General features: G+C 35.7%; 3 protein-coding genes across 3 annotated transcripts; 2 read left to right on the forward strand and 1 right to left on the reverse strand.

Moving 5' to 3' along the window:
* The first annotated feature begins 4,079 nt into the window (after positions 1–4,079).
* LOC133338497 (shematrin-like protein 1) lies at positions 4,080–4,733 on the forward strand. Its single transcript, XM_061546668.1, has one exon. The coding sequence runs from the start codon at positions 4,080–4,082 to the stop codon at positions 4,731–4,733; it is 654 nt and encodes a 217-aa protein (XP_061402652.1).
* Positions 4,734–6,427: 1,694 nt separating this feature from the next.
* On the forward strand, positions 6,428–7,605 carry LOC133338508 (small ribosomal subunit protein mS29). The gene has a single exon (XM_061546679.1). It carries the CDS (start codon positions 6,428–6,430, stop codon positions 7,595–7,597), a length of 1,170 nt encoding a protein of 389 aa, XP_061402663.1. The 3' UTR covers positions 7,598–7,605.
* Positions 7,606–10,533: 2,928 nt separating this feature from the next.
* On the reverse strand, positions 10,534–15,722 carry LOC133338486 (phosphatidylinositol-3-phosphatase SAC1). Its single transcript, XM_061546657.1, has 8 exons — positions 15,685–15,722; positions 15,254–15,345; positions 12,803–13,249; positions 12,554–12,741; positions 12,173–12,328; positions 11,551–12,108; positions 10,853–10,942; positions 10,534–10,779 (listed from the first exon to the last, which is right to left on the reverse strand). The coding sequence occupies exons 1-8, from the start codon at positions 15,720–15,722 to the stop codon at positions 10,582–10,584; spliced, it is 1,767 nt and encodes a 588-aa protein (XP_061402641.1). The 3' UTR covers positions 10,534–10,581.
* Between the last annotated feature and the right edge of the window lie 1,954 nt (positions 15,723–17,676).

Below are 17,676 nucleotides of genomic sequence, written 5' to 3' on the forward strand. Positions count from 1 at the left end.
GAATAATTATATTTTCTGCCATACTGTGGAATACAGTCGTTGGCCTAATATTCCTCTCCAAATTCAAAAAACACGCTTGTTGTTGGTCCTTGAAGAAAGTTTCTTCAAAAAGCAACGCTTGTTCTGAGTTATTTAAAAATATCAAAATCCAATCTGTTTTTGTCCCTTTAAAATATATGTATATATATTAAAAAATCTTTCTCCAAAATCCCGGAATGCTAAATTACTGGCGCTTTGGTGTAGGGGAGGGGGTTTTGCGGAATATCGAGGGGGGTTACCATTATATGCGGAATATCGAGGTATCATAAACCGAAAGATATAAAACATTCACCATCCTAAAAAAAATTAAAAATCCATATTCCTAAAAAAATATACTCCTCTAAATAACATTGTTTACAAAACGCACTCCATATAAAAATATTTATTTCTATTTTCTTTTGAGTTTTTATACCCTTCACCACACTGTGGTACAGGGTATTATGTCTTTGTGCACATGTTTGTAACAGGCAAAAGGAAACGAGATAGACACCTGGTTCCTTTTGAGAATATGCATAGAATCACTTCCTAAATCGATTTATGCATGTCCGTCCGTCCGTCTGTCTGTCCATGTATTTTTGTGAGCAAAGTACAGGTCGCATTTATGATCCGAATTGGATGAAATTTGGCACAGCTCATTTGTTTGGCCCAAGGACGAACCCTATTGAAATTGGGAAAAATCGGTTCAGATTTAGATATAGCTCCCATATATATTTAACCGATTTAATGTAAACGGTCCCTATATATCTTTCGATTTGCACGAAATTTGGTACAGCCTAATCATTTAGGTCTAGAATGATGTCTGCCAAGTTTCGTGAAAATCGGTCAAGATTTAGATATAGCTCCCATATATAGTTTCGTCCGATTTCATGTAAATGGTGCCTCAAAGTCCCTATATATCTTTCGATTTTCACGAAATTCGGCATAACGTACTGACTTGAGTCTAGAATGATGTCTGCCAAGTTTCGAGAAAATCGGTCCAGATTTAGATATAGCTCCCATATATAGTTTCATCCGATTTCATGTAAATGGTGCACCAAAGTCCCTATATATCCTTCGATTTGCAGGAAATTTGGCATAACGTACTGAATTGAGCCTAGAGTGATGTCTACCAAGTTTTGAGAAAATCAGTCCTGATTTAGATAAAGCTCCCATATATAGTTTCGTCCGATTTCATGTAAATGGTGCACCAAAGTCCCTATATATCCTTCGATTTGCACGAAATTTGGCATAACGTACTGAATTGAGCCTAGAGTGATATCTGCCTTGTTTCGTGAAAATCGGCCTAGATTTAAATATAGCTCCCTTTTATTATAGATTGATTTTAAGTAATTGACGCACCAAGGAACCAATAGGAACAAAACGTTCTGAAATTATTATAACCTAACCTGTGACAAGTTTGTTTGAAATCGCTTAATATTTGGATAAAGCTTCCATATATATTTTCGCCCGATTTCAAGTAAATTGGGCATCAAACTGCTCATGTTAGTCAGATTGACAGACTTTTGCACAACTTACAAAATTGAGCATATAATTACGTAGTTGCGTTTTCTAGAAATACATATATAGCCCAACGGATGACCTATTTATATTTGTTTGAAATCGATTTACATACTTTTGTCCCATTGTAACAGACGAATGACATGTTTATGGATAGATCTAGGAGGATTCAAATTTAGATAAATATCACATATTTTATTTCATCCAATTTCATGTTAATAGTCCTGTTTAATATATCCATAGTGGTGAAGGGTATCATATAGTCGGCCCCGTCCGACTTTACTACTTTCCTTACTGGTTTTTTTTTTTCTTCAACAAATCCATGTTCTTCAAATAAACACTTTATAAATTCAAATGTATCTTAAAAACCAGTGAGGAGAGTAGTAAAGTCGGGCTGGGCCGGCTATATGATCCCCTGGGATGGTCCGTGTGAAGATTTTTTAGGTTTTCGACTATAAAAAAATCTGTAAACGTCAAAAAAGTCATATACCTGTATAAAATGTAATAAAAGTAGTAAACGTCGTTCATTTCAATATTTTCACCATGAACAGTTATTTTGAAGAATATATAATATTTTTACATTTTTCTAAATATTGCATACTCATCCTGATAAAAATTTTTAACTTTTTTTGAGAAGAAAAATTTAAAATTGTATATGGTGGTCAGTGAAGCATATATAATTTCCATATCGTTAATGAAAATAAGTCTTTTGTCAAAAACGTAATGGTTTTGCGTGTCATTTACGTCACTGTTTCTGACGGACCATCTCTGATGATGCCCTTCACCACTTTGGGTATATTCCACATATGTATCCTAAAAATTCCATGTCTATGTTGCTTCGAGGGAATATTGTACATACTTAAATATGCGACCTTTATCTATAATTCAACCGACTAACATCAATCATTTCCATGAACATCATCGATTTCCATGAAACTTTGCACACATCATTCTAGACCTAATTCAGTAGGCTATGCCAAATTTCGTGAAAATCGAAAGATATATAGGGACTTTGGTACACCATTTACCTTAAATCGGACCAAAATATATAGGGGATCTATATCTAAATCTGAACCGATTTTCAGGAAACTTAACACGAATCATTGTAGACATAAGTCATTACGCTATGCCATATATCGTGCAAATCGAAGGATATATAGGGCCTTTTGTGCACGATTTACATTATATCGGATGAAAACATATATGGGAGCTATAAAATCTGAACCGATTTTCTCAATTTCAATAGGGTTCGTCCTTTGGCCAAATATGCCAAATTTCATCCAATTCGGATCATAAATGCGACCTGTACTTTGTTCACAATTTAACATGGACAGACAGACGGACGGACATGCATAAGTCGACTTAGAAAGTGATGCAAATCGAAGGATATATAGGGCTTTTGTGCACCATTTACATTAAATCGGATGAAAACATATATGGGAGCTATAAAATCTGAACCGATTTTCCCAATTTCGTCCTTGGGCCAAATATGTCAAATTTCATCCAATTCGGATCATAAATGCGACCTGTACTTTGTTCACAATTTAAAATGGACAGACAGACGGACGACATGCATAAGTCGACTTAGAAAATGATTCTATGCATATTCTCAAAAAGAACCATGTGTCTATCTCGTTTCCTTTTGCCTGTTACAAGCATATGCACAAAGACATAATACCCTGTACCACAGTGTGGTGAAGGGTATAAAAATCCAGGCGGACGAGGCCGAGTGTTGAACTATGTATGGGAGCTTTATCTAAATCTCAATCAAATTTCGATTTTCAATAGGGTTCGCCCTTGGGCCAAATAAGTGACATGTGCCAAATTTCATCCAAATCGGATCATAAATGTGACCTATATTTTGTTCACAAAAATACTTGGACGGACATGCATAAATCGACTCAGAATGTGATTCTATGCATATACTCAAAGGAACCATGTGTCTATCTCGTTTCCCTTTGCCTGTTACAAACATATGCACTAAGACATAATAACCTGTACCACAGTGTGGTGAAGGGTACAAAAATATTCCTTAAAAATTCGCGATATTGCAAATAAATCTTAAAAATATATGCAGGTTTCTTAAAGATTATTTTTATTAAAAAAATCCAACTCTCGCGAAAAATTATTTTTCTAATATATAGTTCAATATGTCCATCGGAATGGCAAATGACATCTTAGTCTAGGATGTAAAATAACACTAAATGCTTAGCGAAGGGTTTATAGGGCGGAGGGAATAACAAAAGTTGACAAACAAATATTTTTACTCAATGCTGAGCATAGTTCAAACTACAACGACCGCAACAACAGAACTATTAACTCCCATACAGCAGCAACAACAACATATGAAACAATGCTATCCATTGTGTACCATCAATTACTTTAAACACTATAAAATCTTTGGTTTGACCCAACAATGTCATCAGTCGATCAACACACATAATCTACACAACATACATATTTTCAGTGGATAACAAACCAAAAAAGGGGTTCAAGAATTTAAAAACGACATCTCTAAGTTCCTAAAATCAAAATCCATAAACATGAAGTGCTTCGTCTGCGTTCTTGCCCTAATCGCTTTGTTGACAAAACCGACACAGGCAACTTTCGGCAAGTTGGGTCTGCTTGTTGGTGGTGGAGGCGGTACTAGCTATGGCAGTGGCTATAGTTATGGCGGCGGCTATGGTGGTGGTTATGGCGCCAACTATGGATATGGCGAAAATAATGTCAAAGTAGTTAAGGTGACAGTTGTTCCCAGCACCAGAAGCAGTTATGCCAGATCCTATGCTGGTGGTTCGTATGGCGTTGGTTCATATGGTTATGGTGGTGGATATGCTGTACCGGCCGTATCTACAATTGCAGCTCCTGTTAGCACGGTCACAACACCAGTTATTACTGCAGTTACTACACCCGTTGTGACCCCGGCAATTGGAACAACGTACGGTGTTGGGTCATATGGTGCTGGATCTTATGGTGTAGGTGTATATGGTGCTGGATCTTATGGTGTTGGCTCATATGGTGTTGCGCCCTATGGTTCATACGCTGGTGCTGGATCTTTTGCCGGTGGATATTATGGCGGTTCAGCTTCTTATGGCCACAGTATTCCAGCAACATATGGTTTCGGTGCAGGTTATGGTTACGGTGGTGGTTTTGGTTTAGGTTTTGGACCAACTGTCGGTTATCCTGATTGTTTCTAAGTGGTCATTTTTACGATTATATTTTTATTGTTTTTTACACGAGTATGGATAATAAAATATATTAATTTTTTACTGATAAAAAACAACGAAAGTTTTAATCTAATTTGTTAAAAGTCCAAGGACATTTAACAAGAATCCTCTTAAAAAAATGAGAGATCATCACAGATACTGTCGCATAAAACCACTAAGACTAGTATGCTCTGAAAAAAACCCCAACCTTATTTTTTCGGATCTAACCAACGTTTCCAGAGGAATCTACGATCCGAGTATTTCTCGGCCAACATCTGTCACCTCAGCCCATTTTGTAAAATCAATAGGGCTGCTACAACAACAACAATACTCCATCATCTAACATCCATTAGTTAGATACCTTTTTCATCTTCTTCTTCCTCATAATGGCAGTGAAATTTTCGCCCAAATGGATTAAGCTTCTTCAATTCCTATAGTACTAGATTTTTCGCAATATATCTTCCAGATTATCAGATTCATTAATTGGAATATCCGTTTAATCCACCTCCAGCATGCTCGTCATCCATGCATTGATCCAGAAATCTAGGAAGACTATTGGCGTATGGATATCATGCCATGGACTGACTATAAACATGCATATCTAATCACCGACCCCTAGTCACTAATCCCATATTCTTTGACAAGTTCGAAGTCCATAAGACGCTGCACTATTCATTAAGATTGCACAATTTATTTATATCACTTGTACCGGTGCCATCCTCCATATTGCAGCCATTTGCTTGAAATAATCTGGTCCACCATGTACCAACTTTCTTCAACATCAAAGTCCTTCTGACTACTTGAAACCGAACTAAATAACAGCCTGTGGAATACTTTTAGATACACCAGTTATAAGGAGCTATCAAGAAAGTTCGTTTGTCAAGTGTATGCTACCCGACAACGATAGTTAGAGTGTGTGTCATGATATATAATTGTAATACATTCCTATACCGATTGGCGTGCGGTGTTCAAGGGCGGTATCGAGGCACATAGCTTTTAAAAGGAGCTCCCAAAATTCCCAATACAAAACAGGTAGAAGGAGATTTGGTAACTTCGTAAAACTTACCCCAAATATCATTGTTTTGGGCTGACAGATTGAAACTTATATTCAATCGCAAATTGTGGGAAAATACATAGTCATAGATTTCATTCGAAGTTTGTAAAACTTCACAATAATTTTATGTATATCCCAGTATTACCTGTGAATTAGCCTTGTCTTCTACAAGCACACTCACTTCAATGTATTGTATAAACGGCGATGATCTCACAGTCTAAGAATAATTTCGTCGTTATAAGGATTGAAAAAAATTAATTATACTGTCTAGTTTACTTGAAGTGTCAAATTTTCGCCAAAACCGCCTTTTTATTGAATTCTTTTCTGTTATGCTAAATTTTCCACCTGCCCATAAGAGAAATTGAATTATTAAATTCTTATAGCTTCTGCAATGTTCTAAAATTGTATTTCGATCATTTTTAAAAATGGTGTAAAATTAAAATTCCATATAATGGGATTTACATGTAGTCGGCGATAAAACATAGTAGGTGACTTTGTCTTTTCGATTAGTTAAAAGTCGATTTTCATAACCCTATTCTCTGCTGGTAATTATTTAAGCGGACTCAAGGTAAAATTTTAACTAAAAATCTATTAAAATTTAACTAATAATGACTTAAATTCTAGGCAAAAGATGTTTGTTCGTCAGTCGTTACGAAAATTACCCCAGTTGACGCAACGGCATACTGCCACAGCAGCCGCAAATGCCTCAAGTGAAGCGGCACGCGAATCTTTAGTGCCGACTGATTACCGCACCAATGAAGCAAATACTAAGGCCCACAATAAGGTTCATGAGGCAAAATTCTACAGCATACCTTTGGAAACTAAGAAACAAATATTCGGTGGTGGCGGTTTCCCAAAACAATTCGATCAGCAAGTGAAAACATTCACTGAAGCCTGTTTGATGGTTAGACAGCCAGCCTTGGAAATCATTGATTACATTCGCAACACGGATTTCAATAAGCCCACAGTACGCTATGTCCTCTATGGAGAAGATGGTGTTGGCAAATCCCTTAGTTTGGCACACATTATCCACTATGGCCATCAAAATGATTTCCTCTTGGTGCACATCCCTTGGGTTGCCAATTGGATGAAACGTCCCAAAGAAACCACAAATGCCGAACAACAAGAAGGTTTCATCGATCTGCCCTTTGATGCTGCCGCTTGGTTGGTCCACTTTAAGAATCAAAATGCCAAGCTATTGTCCACACTGGATTTGAAAACTTCCAAAGATTATGTTTGGTCAAAACGTGAATCCACCCCAGCTGGTAGCAAACTTGCCGAACTTGTCGAACATGGTATACAGCGTATTAAATTTGCTTCCGAAACTATTGCCGCTTTGCTAAATGAAATCAAACAACACTCGACTGCCGGTAGATGTAAAACAATGGTGGCCATTGATGGTTTTAATGCGTTCTTCCATCCGGAAACACGTATCTTAACCGATAACAAACAAAAGGTTACCCCCGATCGTATAACCCTCACTAAACCCTTCTTGGACATTACCAATTACGACTGGACAAATGGTGTATGTGTATTGACTGTGGATAAGATCGCCATGACCGAAGGTTATATGGATTCATATATGCCACGTTATCTATTGGGTACACAAGGTTTTGAACATTTAGATCCATTTGTTCCCGTACATGTGGATAATTATACCGACAAGGAATTCCATAGTTGTATACAATACTATTTGGATCGTCATTGGATACAAAAGACCCCAGAAGGGTTTGAAGAACAGCTGAAATATTTAAGCAATAAAAATCCCTATGGTTTAATGCGTCTAACGCGTTCCCTGTAGATAAATATTTTAGTTATTTTAAAAAAAAAAAGATAGAAAGTCACGTTTTAGTTGTTGCGATATATATTTGTTATAAATGAAATAAAGTTTGTCGATTTAAAAATCGAATATAAAGTTGTTTTAAGAGATCGGACAAAGGTTGGGTAACGGTAAGAAATTTAGCTGCCCGGGGACCAAGAAATTGGTTTCTAGAAATATTAGGTTGGGGAAAAGAAATCCATTATTTTTCACCAGATGGCTGTACTGACAGATTTCTCGTAAAGTATCGATCAAACAATTTCAGATTTATGCTCGTTGGAAAGGTGACATTTCGCAGTAAACAATTATTTGATGTTTTTTGTTTTATCATTCAGTTGTGAGTTACAGGGTGTTGAAAATGGAAGTGAACAAAGAGAAAATTCGGTACATTTTACAGTTTTTCTTTGACAAAGGCGAAATAATTGCAGTAATTCTAACGTCCGCCTGGCTAATGAGTACGATAACCAATCATTTGCAATGTTTTGAATTGGGGCCACAAAAAGTCAACACATGGGAAATTTGAAGTGAACGGAATTTCCAATTTCATCCAAACATTCCGTAATGTTTTCACTAAACCTAGATTAAGTCCACTTCATATGGCACATTATATGAGGGCTAGGTTAGGTCAATATATGGAACCATATTGATAATTGTTTTCAATGATTCAATAAGACAATATCCAAAATACAAAATTACAGTCACTACCGTTAGGAAATGCATCTAAAAATCCAAAATATCTAAAATCGGACGGGCCGTTTTATGGCATACAACCAAAACAGTCTGTCTAGGAATGTCTGTGTAAAAGGTTTTCTTATAGAATACCAAAAGGCCTACTTTTTTGTTTCCCTTGTTACTACTCTGCCAAATTGGTCTGCCCAAGGTGGTTCGGAATGTCATCTATCGTTATCTAGAAACAACGCAGTAGTATTGCCATTTTCCTCATGGTGGCGCTATCTATTGCCATGCTTATTTTAATAGCCTTCACCACATTATGGTACAGGGTATTATGTCTTTGTCCATAAGTGTGTAACAGGCAAAAGGAATCGAGACCCATGGTTCCTTTTGAGAATAAGCATAGAATCAAATCAATTTCTGAGTCGATTTATGCATGTCCGCACGTCCGTCTGTCTGTCCATGTTAAATTGTAAACAAACAACAGGTCGCATTTATGATCCGATTTGGATGAAAATCGGCACAGCTCATTTATTTGGCCCAATTACTAACTCTATTGATTTTATGTAAATGGTGCACCAAAGCCCCTATATGCCTTTCGATTGGCACGAAATTTGGCATAGCGTACTGAATTAAGTCTAGCATAATGAGTGCTAAGTTTCGTGAAAATCGGTTCTGATTTAGATATAGCTTCCATATATATTTTAGTCCGATTTTATGGAAATGGTCACTTATATTTCTTTCGATTGATACGAAATTTAGCTTAGCGTACTGAACTAAGTCTGGAAGGATGTGTGTTAAGTTTTGTGAAAATCGGTTCAGTTTTAGATATAGTTCCCATATGTATATTTTCGTCTGATTTTATGTAAAAGCCCCTACATATCTTTTGATTTGCACGAAATTTGACATAGTGTACTAAAATGAGTCTAGAATATTGTGTGCTAAGTTTCGGTTCAGATTTAGATATAGCTCCCATATTATTGTAGCCCCAAGGTTTGTACGACTGATACACAATTTTGTAAAATGTACTGAAGTTAATATAAATTTATTTCTAGCAAGTTTCGTTGAAATCGGTTCAAATTTAGATATAGCTCCCACATATACATATATATTTTCGTCCGATTTTAGGTAAATTGTGCACCAAACTCCTAATGCTTGTCCGATTGACACGAAATGTTGAACAATGAATAAAATTGAGACTAGAATGACGTTTTTTTTAATTGGTGCAGATGGAGACAAAGCTTCCATTCATATTTCGAACGAGTGTCTGATTGAGATTAAATTGTGATCAGTGCGGAATACCGTATAGCGTGTATCAAGGGTCCTATAAATCAATTTACATAAATGTATAGACAAAAGGTCACATATTAAAATTCTTTCAATTTCCCTCGAAGGAACATTGACATGAAATGGTTAGGATACATATGTAGAATATACCCAAAGTACCGACCCAGCCCGACTTTGCTACTTTCCTTAATAGTTTTTTATTACAAAATTACACTAATTTTTAACATTAAATAAAAGGAATGGGTTTATGTATGAAGAATTTCATTATTTATTCAAATATAACTTGTTTTTTAATTATTATTAATTATATTTTCTACGCCAGTGCTTAGTATTATTTTCTGAGAGAAAAGCTCTCGTAGACCACCAGTTGGTACGACTGGTTGTGCAAGCATAACAATTGTCTAAATTTCAAATGAAATTAAAGCTCGCTAGTCTACAATAACTTTAGTACTAGGGTGTATAATTAAAATAATTACGATAGAAAAAAATTAAATTATTTTTTTATATAATAAACTAGAAAGAAAAAGAAATACACCGATTTGTAGAGATTTAGTAAACTATATGTGACACAAAGTAATGGGAAAGGGAATATTCACATTATAAATATGATGATTATAAGAGACATTACTCATAGATTAACATTAGGAAGAACAGCGTATAGTTGAAAAAAAAAATAAACAAACATTTACAAATTATATAAAAATATATAAGAGTTGTGTGTGTGTGAATTATGTATTATAGTAAATTTGGGAAAAGCTTTGTCTTCTTTAGACTATATAAACAGCATCATTTGGGCGTGTTGGATAAATCATCAGAAAAACATAATTGAAAGAATTTATACCGTCATTGTCTCTTTTTTTTTGACATAAGGAATAAATCTTACAAAACGAAAAATAATAATGAACACGACGACGCTGATATAAGCAATTTGAATTTCAATTTTTTCCTATACACGAAATATATCATGCGAACCACCATTATCAGCACGGCCAATTCTAAATCTACTGTTAGACTTGAAATCTAATGGGCGGAAAAAGCCTCGGCCAATCGACAAACTCTAGATTATAGTGGAAGATACCACTAATACTGACACCGATTAAGGCACCCCAGAATAGCATAAATAGTAGATTTTCAGTATTGAATTCTGGTGGAACTAATGCGGTAAGGAATAACATAGCCATGGAGAATATCAAAATGACAGGGAACTGAAAGTAAAAAAGAAAAAAATCAATTTAATATTGTTACACATATTGCATGAATATTGTAGAGAATACTTACAGCTGTATAGCGCCATGAGTGCTTCACTTCTAATGGTGAGGGTAAAGATTCGTTGACAACATAACGTCCCAAGAATAAATCAATTCCATCCTGAAAGAAAGTGAAAAAACAAATTTTATTAGAGTTGAATGAAAAGTGCATAGGAAAAAGCTGTTTAAAAAACTGGGTTTAAGAATAAATGCAGCCACTTGAATTTAATAATATTATGAATTGGTCCTTATAGCCAAGGTATAATAATTAGTTATAGCTAAAGAGAGATAGAACGAAAATATTTAAAACTATTTCATGATGGTTCCATATATGTCAGTGACTAGCGCTTATTCATCCTGCCAAACTAAGCCGAATGACCATAATCCTATCTTTTCAGGTGTTATTGTTGTAGCAGCGCTATTGCTTTTACACTATGGCCTTAGGTGACAGACGTTGGCCGATTAAGATTCGGATAGTTTCGGATCGTAGACTGCTATGTCGTGGAAACGGATCCTTTCAGTTGTTAATACATTCCCGGCATTTAACCACTACATACAAGGATATTGGCCAAAATTTCCAGGCATTTTAGACCGTCTTAAGTCAAAGACCTTAAGGTATTCCCCCCCTTCTTGTGCAATACCTCTTCAAAATAATTATTTCAAATCACTTAATGCTCCACATTAGCTCCCTGTCCCTCAAATATATTATTAAATATCCTCATTACTCACCTGCCGAAAACCATCAGCAAAATTATTCAAATAATAACGTGTCATTGAATTGACACCATCTTGAACAAGGCCAGCTTTTGTTCGTTTACCGGTACGTGTAAAATCGGTCTTTAATGCTCCCGTTCCAGAGTATTGCAACGAAATCATATCCGCATTATCGGCCCACACACCCTTGAATATAACTTCAAATGCTGGTGATGCCGACTCAATTTTCTGGCCAACACGTAATATTCCCAATTTCTCGAGAATACCACACAGCGAACGGCGTGCCAACATACTCTGGACAACATTTGTACGATCTAAACAATCAATACAATTTGTACGGAAGACACCCTGTTGCAGGGACAGCACATGTTTATCATCGCTCGCATGGAACACTGAGAAAACATCTTGTTCATGAGCCAGACGATCTATTAGAATATTCAAGCGATCCCATCGCATTTTCTTGCATTCTGCATGAAAATCGAATGCTTCATAGCGTATATTGGAATTGTCCAGCTGTTGGACAAATGTGCGATAGGCATTTTCAAGGGCGCCTTCTGCAGCTTTTTGGTCAACCTGTAGAAAAGAAAAAAAGTTATTAAAAAGCTTTACCAATCCAAGGGAAATATTGAGGACTTACCAAATTAACTAAAACTTGTCGGCCATATTTTGAAATTTGTTCCTCAAAATGTCTTTCACAGGCACCTAAGTGATCTTCTCCAGGCACTAAAACTGGACGAGGTTTGTAACGAATATTGGGCAATTGCCGCCAGAAGAAGGGCATACTGCCACGTGTCTGAAAAGAAAGAATATATGGGCTCAATAAAATAATAATATTGAAAAGAGTCTATACGAGATATTTTATCAAACACTACTTCAATTAATGAAAACATTGGGAGACAAGAAATGGCTTTTTGTTTCAAATCATCTCCAACTTTTTTCATATCTTAGAAAGAAAAAGCGCTTCGTCTAATCCAATATTTGGCAGTCTGAATCTTCATTCGAATATTTACAAAATTACCTGAACAAAGGCAATGATCTGTCCATTATATTCCACAATTTGTTCAGTTTCCACATAATTTGCCACTTGACCATGTTCATTAATACCACGGCTATAGAAACGTGTACCGGCTTTGTGTATCGAACGCCTCGAAACAATGGACCAAAAGAAAGTTTGACCATTAATTTGCACCTGGTTAATGGAAACAACTGAAATTAAAAAAAAACATAATTAATAAAATATAATTTATTTTACATTACAAGTACTTACATCCCAATATCAATGGCAATTGGAAATTACGCATTTCATTGCACTGGAAATTATTCAACAGCGCACCGTTCCACACAAAACGTTTATCGGCCCGTTCGAACAGACTTTGTTGTCTCTCCTCAACGGCCATGGTGTGCAAGCGTTGTTGTGAATGCGTTATATCGAACGCATACGAGAAATAGAAATAATTCGTATCTAAAGTTTTTCGTAACATTTGCAAATAGGTTTCGTTATGTTCTCGTTGTTTTGGTGTTAAATGCGTAGTTTTTGGAATGTACGGAATTATGTCGTAGCCAGCTAAACGCCATATTACTCCACCATCGATCATACCGACATATAGACGATGTGTTGCCACAACTAAGTAATCCCCTCCGATCAAGTGTATTGTACCGAGTATACCGCACACTCGTCGTTTTGGTGAAAGATTTGCCAATTGATTTGTTAGGGCTGGAAAAAGTAAGTAAAAATATCGATTTTTAAAATAACAATTTTAAATTTTGTGAGAACAACAATAAATTGAATATAATCCAGTAAAATGTATATATTAAATTGAAATATCCAATCCCTGCCTACAATGGTATTGGGATATTGGGTTATTGGATGTGTGTGGTTCTATGGATGTGGTTGGATGAATAGTTTATTTTATGGTGTGTTATATATTTAGATTATTTGAGGATATAATCTGTTGGTATTTACAGAAATTGGGTCACTTCCACTGGTCTTTTCCAAAGGTCCACAGGGCGTTAATCTGTAGGGTTATTTGGACAGCGAATATGTGTGTCGTATTGTGCGGAGACTGGAAGCAGTTTCAACATTGATCTTCGATTTCCGCTACTATCCGTGCACGGGTAGTATCAGCGTTTTGTAAAGTGTGAGTTTGGTCTGGAGGGAGGTGGTCTTGTTTCTAAACTGATTACATAGATATGGATCTGAAGCATGGGTACTCGCGCAAGCAGATGAGGCAGCTCTTGGGGTGTTTGAGAGAAAATTTTTTAAGCTCGGCTTATGGAACAACCTTCTGAAACAAGCCAGCTAAGTAAGTATCCATGCCAAGAAGGTACTGGGAACGGTTTCTTGGATCGTCTGGGTATGCAGCAGCTTCAGACCTGCCGCAATTGACAATCTGTTGAAACAAGTTGAATTTAGGGGCTCATCTCGGATTTTTCTGAATCCCGGAAATTCAGAGGTTCATATCTCGCGAAATATGCGTTTCCCCATTAATGTCATATATTTTCGTGATCAGGGAGACGATATCTACATGTGGTAAAAATCAGAAAAATCGGAGATGAGCCCCAAACTCAACATAAGCCGTATCCTCGCCTCCGTATGAAAATAATCCACGCTCGACATCAAAACACATACGGTAAAAATCCTTAAGGCACTATTCCGCACATTTTGGAGATTACGCCATTGGTTGTCGCTAAAGAAGGAAGTCCAGACTGGGGCAGTCTAGACTTTTCCCCAAGAGGTTCCTGTCAGCGCTTTCAGAACCTTATTTGTTGTCTGGATTTTCCCTTTAATGTACGCTGCATGTTTGATGAAATTTAATAGGATATCGAACACAACACCCAGGATCATGGGGTGTTGGAAATTCAGAATTGTTCAGTAATCAACTCTCATGTCTAGATCTAGTCTTAGTTCACGCGCCCAGTAGGTGAATGGGGTAGTTGTGGATTTTGAAGGCGATATAATATTTTTCGATAGGAAGGTCTCCTTTCCAATAAAAATTCGAAAACTAAATTATCCCCAAAATATGGAAATTTGGGAGGAATCGTTATATGGGGGATATCGTAAAAAGTTGAACAATATTGATCAGGAAGCATTGCTACCCAATGACACAAAATACGATATTATAGCAATTTTGATTGAAAAACGTACACAAGCTCCCCAAAATATGGGAGGTACCTTTATATGGGGACTATACCAAGCCATGGACCAATTTTCAGTACCAAACATCCTAGGAGTAATAACAATGCCATACCAAAAACATATCCCATTTGCAATAGCGAACATAATAGCAGTAGAATAACGTGAAACATGTCGATACTCTATTTTAAATATTGCGAACTGTGTTACAAACGGTGGAAGTTATTAAAATAGTGGAGATATTATCTGGCTTTTAGACTTTCCACCAATTCTGATAAACATTACACATACCGACAACAGAACGGTGAAATAAATTGAATTTACTCCGATAGCGACAAGTACAAGCCCATGTTTCTGCCAGAACTATTCATGTATTATTGAAAACTAAAAGCAATATCAACATTAAAAGATGAAACCTTATCAATCGACGGCAACAATAATGCGGGTACAACAATGTTTGCTGACGTTTCTACTGTCAACAAGCAGCCTTGTGAATATTCGACAGTAGCATCAAAATATTCAAAGAATTTAAAAATAGAAAACTATGACAAACGAGACAACAAACATTTGCCGGATAGAACTTACATTGCACTTTTACCATACTTGAAGTACGATCGATTATTAACAGTTCAGTTTTTCCATTTGGTTCCACAATAAATTGTTCGGGTGTAATGTATCTGAAAATGAAAGACAACAAATACACAATCATACATATTGTACAAGAAAATATGAAAAACAATAGCAACAAAATGAACATTAGACACAAGTGGTCACCAACATTGTCATGCCACAAAATCCAACAAATAAATTCAAGCCACTAAATATTAGTGGGTCAAGTATTGTACTTGATGGATACGTATGGGCTTTAACACAAGGCAGCACATATCAAGGCAATGATGACAGACCACAACAAAACACACACATTTTGTGAGCTGAACTAAAAAATCATAGGCATCAAGCCATAAAGCGAAAAAATCAATTCCAAAATGTTGCAGTGTCACAAATATTTTACTTACAAATTCATATCATCGTGAAGTATCCAACCGGGATCCATGATGTTAATTTGTTTTGCTTTTTTTGTTAATTACAAATAAAACAATTTTTAAGGGTAATAAATGGAGTTAGATAAGACCAGATGGTGGCTGCTGGTGTTTATATTTGGGGCTTATCTCCAATTCACTGGTATTGACTTTTAGACTCTACTGCACAACAACACCCTTTTTTTTCTTGTCGTTCGAAGTTTGTTGAGTTTTTCTCTTTCCGTAATCCCAAATGGCCGTTGCTAGCAAATTGTTCGCATTTATGTTTACCGGCTATTGGAGTTCTTTTTTCTATTTCGTTAATGTAATGCCACAGCTTTTTATAGAAGTTTCCTATAATCTCGGATCGTAAAACAAATGCCAAAGAAAAACATAAAATTTAATGTAAAACTCGAACTACGGCCAAAAAGATTTACAAGAATTTGACGTTTTCTGACAGCCAGCTATGACTGTTGAGATGAAAAGATGACGTTTGCACCACACAGCTGGCATTTGTAGTTGCCACATTGGTAGTGGTTGTTAAACAAACAGTGTTGTCTACGAAGCAATACAATTGGCGTTCTTAATTGAACTAAAAAATAAATCCACACAAAGCATAATTATTAAAGGTAGTCTCATTTGCTAAATTGAAGATGGTAACACCAGCAAATCTGTACTTGACAAAGTTACCTAAAATCCGACGGGGCGTACAAAAATATTCAACTTCCCCACTATGGCAAAATGTTGTGTACGGCCTTTTTACCCAAATACGTCGAATCCATATCTTCAAGCAAATAATGCAAACCACAAAACAAAATTTAAAATTTATTAAATTAATCCAGGTATTTTTAGTTTCGATTCGAAATTTCAAATTTCCAGAATGTTCTGTTTTTGTTTTCATCAAAGGAAAAAAAATGAAAAATACGTTCTGTCAAAGTTGAAATTGTTCAACTAGAAATTTTGTACGTTCGACGTAATTCGGTAACATTCATATAACGTCGGACGAGCTAGTTGAATTTTAGGGTCGTATCTAATTTATTGCGCTCCGTACAAAAATACTCACCTTCTCACCTTTATAAGGTTTGTCAGACGTCCGTATTACCCAAATACGCAAGGACTCTATTTGCATCTGTGCCAATTAAAAACGGCGAAAATAGACGAAAACATTTTTTAATTGATCGAAAAAAGTTTACATTTATAGAAAAACAAATTTTTCAATGACTAGAATTCTATTTTCAAAAAACAAAAATTTCAATATACGCATTGTCAGAGTTGAAAATTTTTAACTTTATATTTTTATACGCAATGCGTATTTGGGTAACATTCATTGAAATACATGTATTTAACTTTTGAGGTGAATAAATTCGTTCGCATACGCATGAATTTAGGTACGACCCTTAGGTAAGGCTGTGATTTTGTCATTTTCAAATAATATTTGTATTTGAAACCGTAACTAGTTACGTACGACAAATGGCATATTTGAAAATATTGAAATATATTACAATTGATCTGTTCCAGTACTTTTTTAATAGTAAAAGGGAAATATTTCAAAATCACTCTCAGAGTAAAAAACAATAGGGGTGTCTGGTTACTTTTCCAGTAACATTTATTCATTAAGTTCTAGTTCAGAGAGTAAGCCGCTTTTACTCTCTTTTGCGATAGTACTGAGAAAAGTAAACAGACAACATTTAGTAAGATTTAGCAAATAAACAGCTGATTCAAGAAAACATTTGATTTGCGCCAAAATAAACAACAAACAAAGGACGAACATAATTAATTGTATTACATTTAATATTAAAAATAAAATGAATAATAAACGAAAAATTGATTTGGTATGTTCCCAGGGAAAATTTAAGCTTCCTGCATCAATACATTGCCCTCTATCTGGAACTTGCCTAAAAATATATACGGAATTAGTTTGTCTGCTTTTCCACAGGCAAATTTTTATTTGGCAAATACTAAGTTTGTAGGCGAGAGGGGTGCGAGGAA

Source organism: Musca vetustissima, unplaced genomic scaffold, assembly GCF_032173495.1.
Source record: "Musca vetustissima isolate MV318-11 ecotype Yass unplaced genomic scaffold, APGP_CSIRO_Mvet_v1 utg101668, whole genome shotgun sequence".
In the NCBI taxonomy this organism is placed as follows: Eukaryota; Metazoa; Arthropoda; class Insecta; order Diptera; family Muscidae; genus Musca; species Musca vetustissima.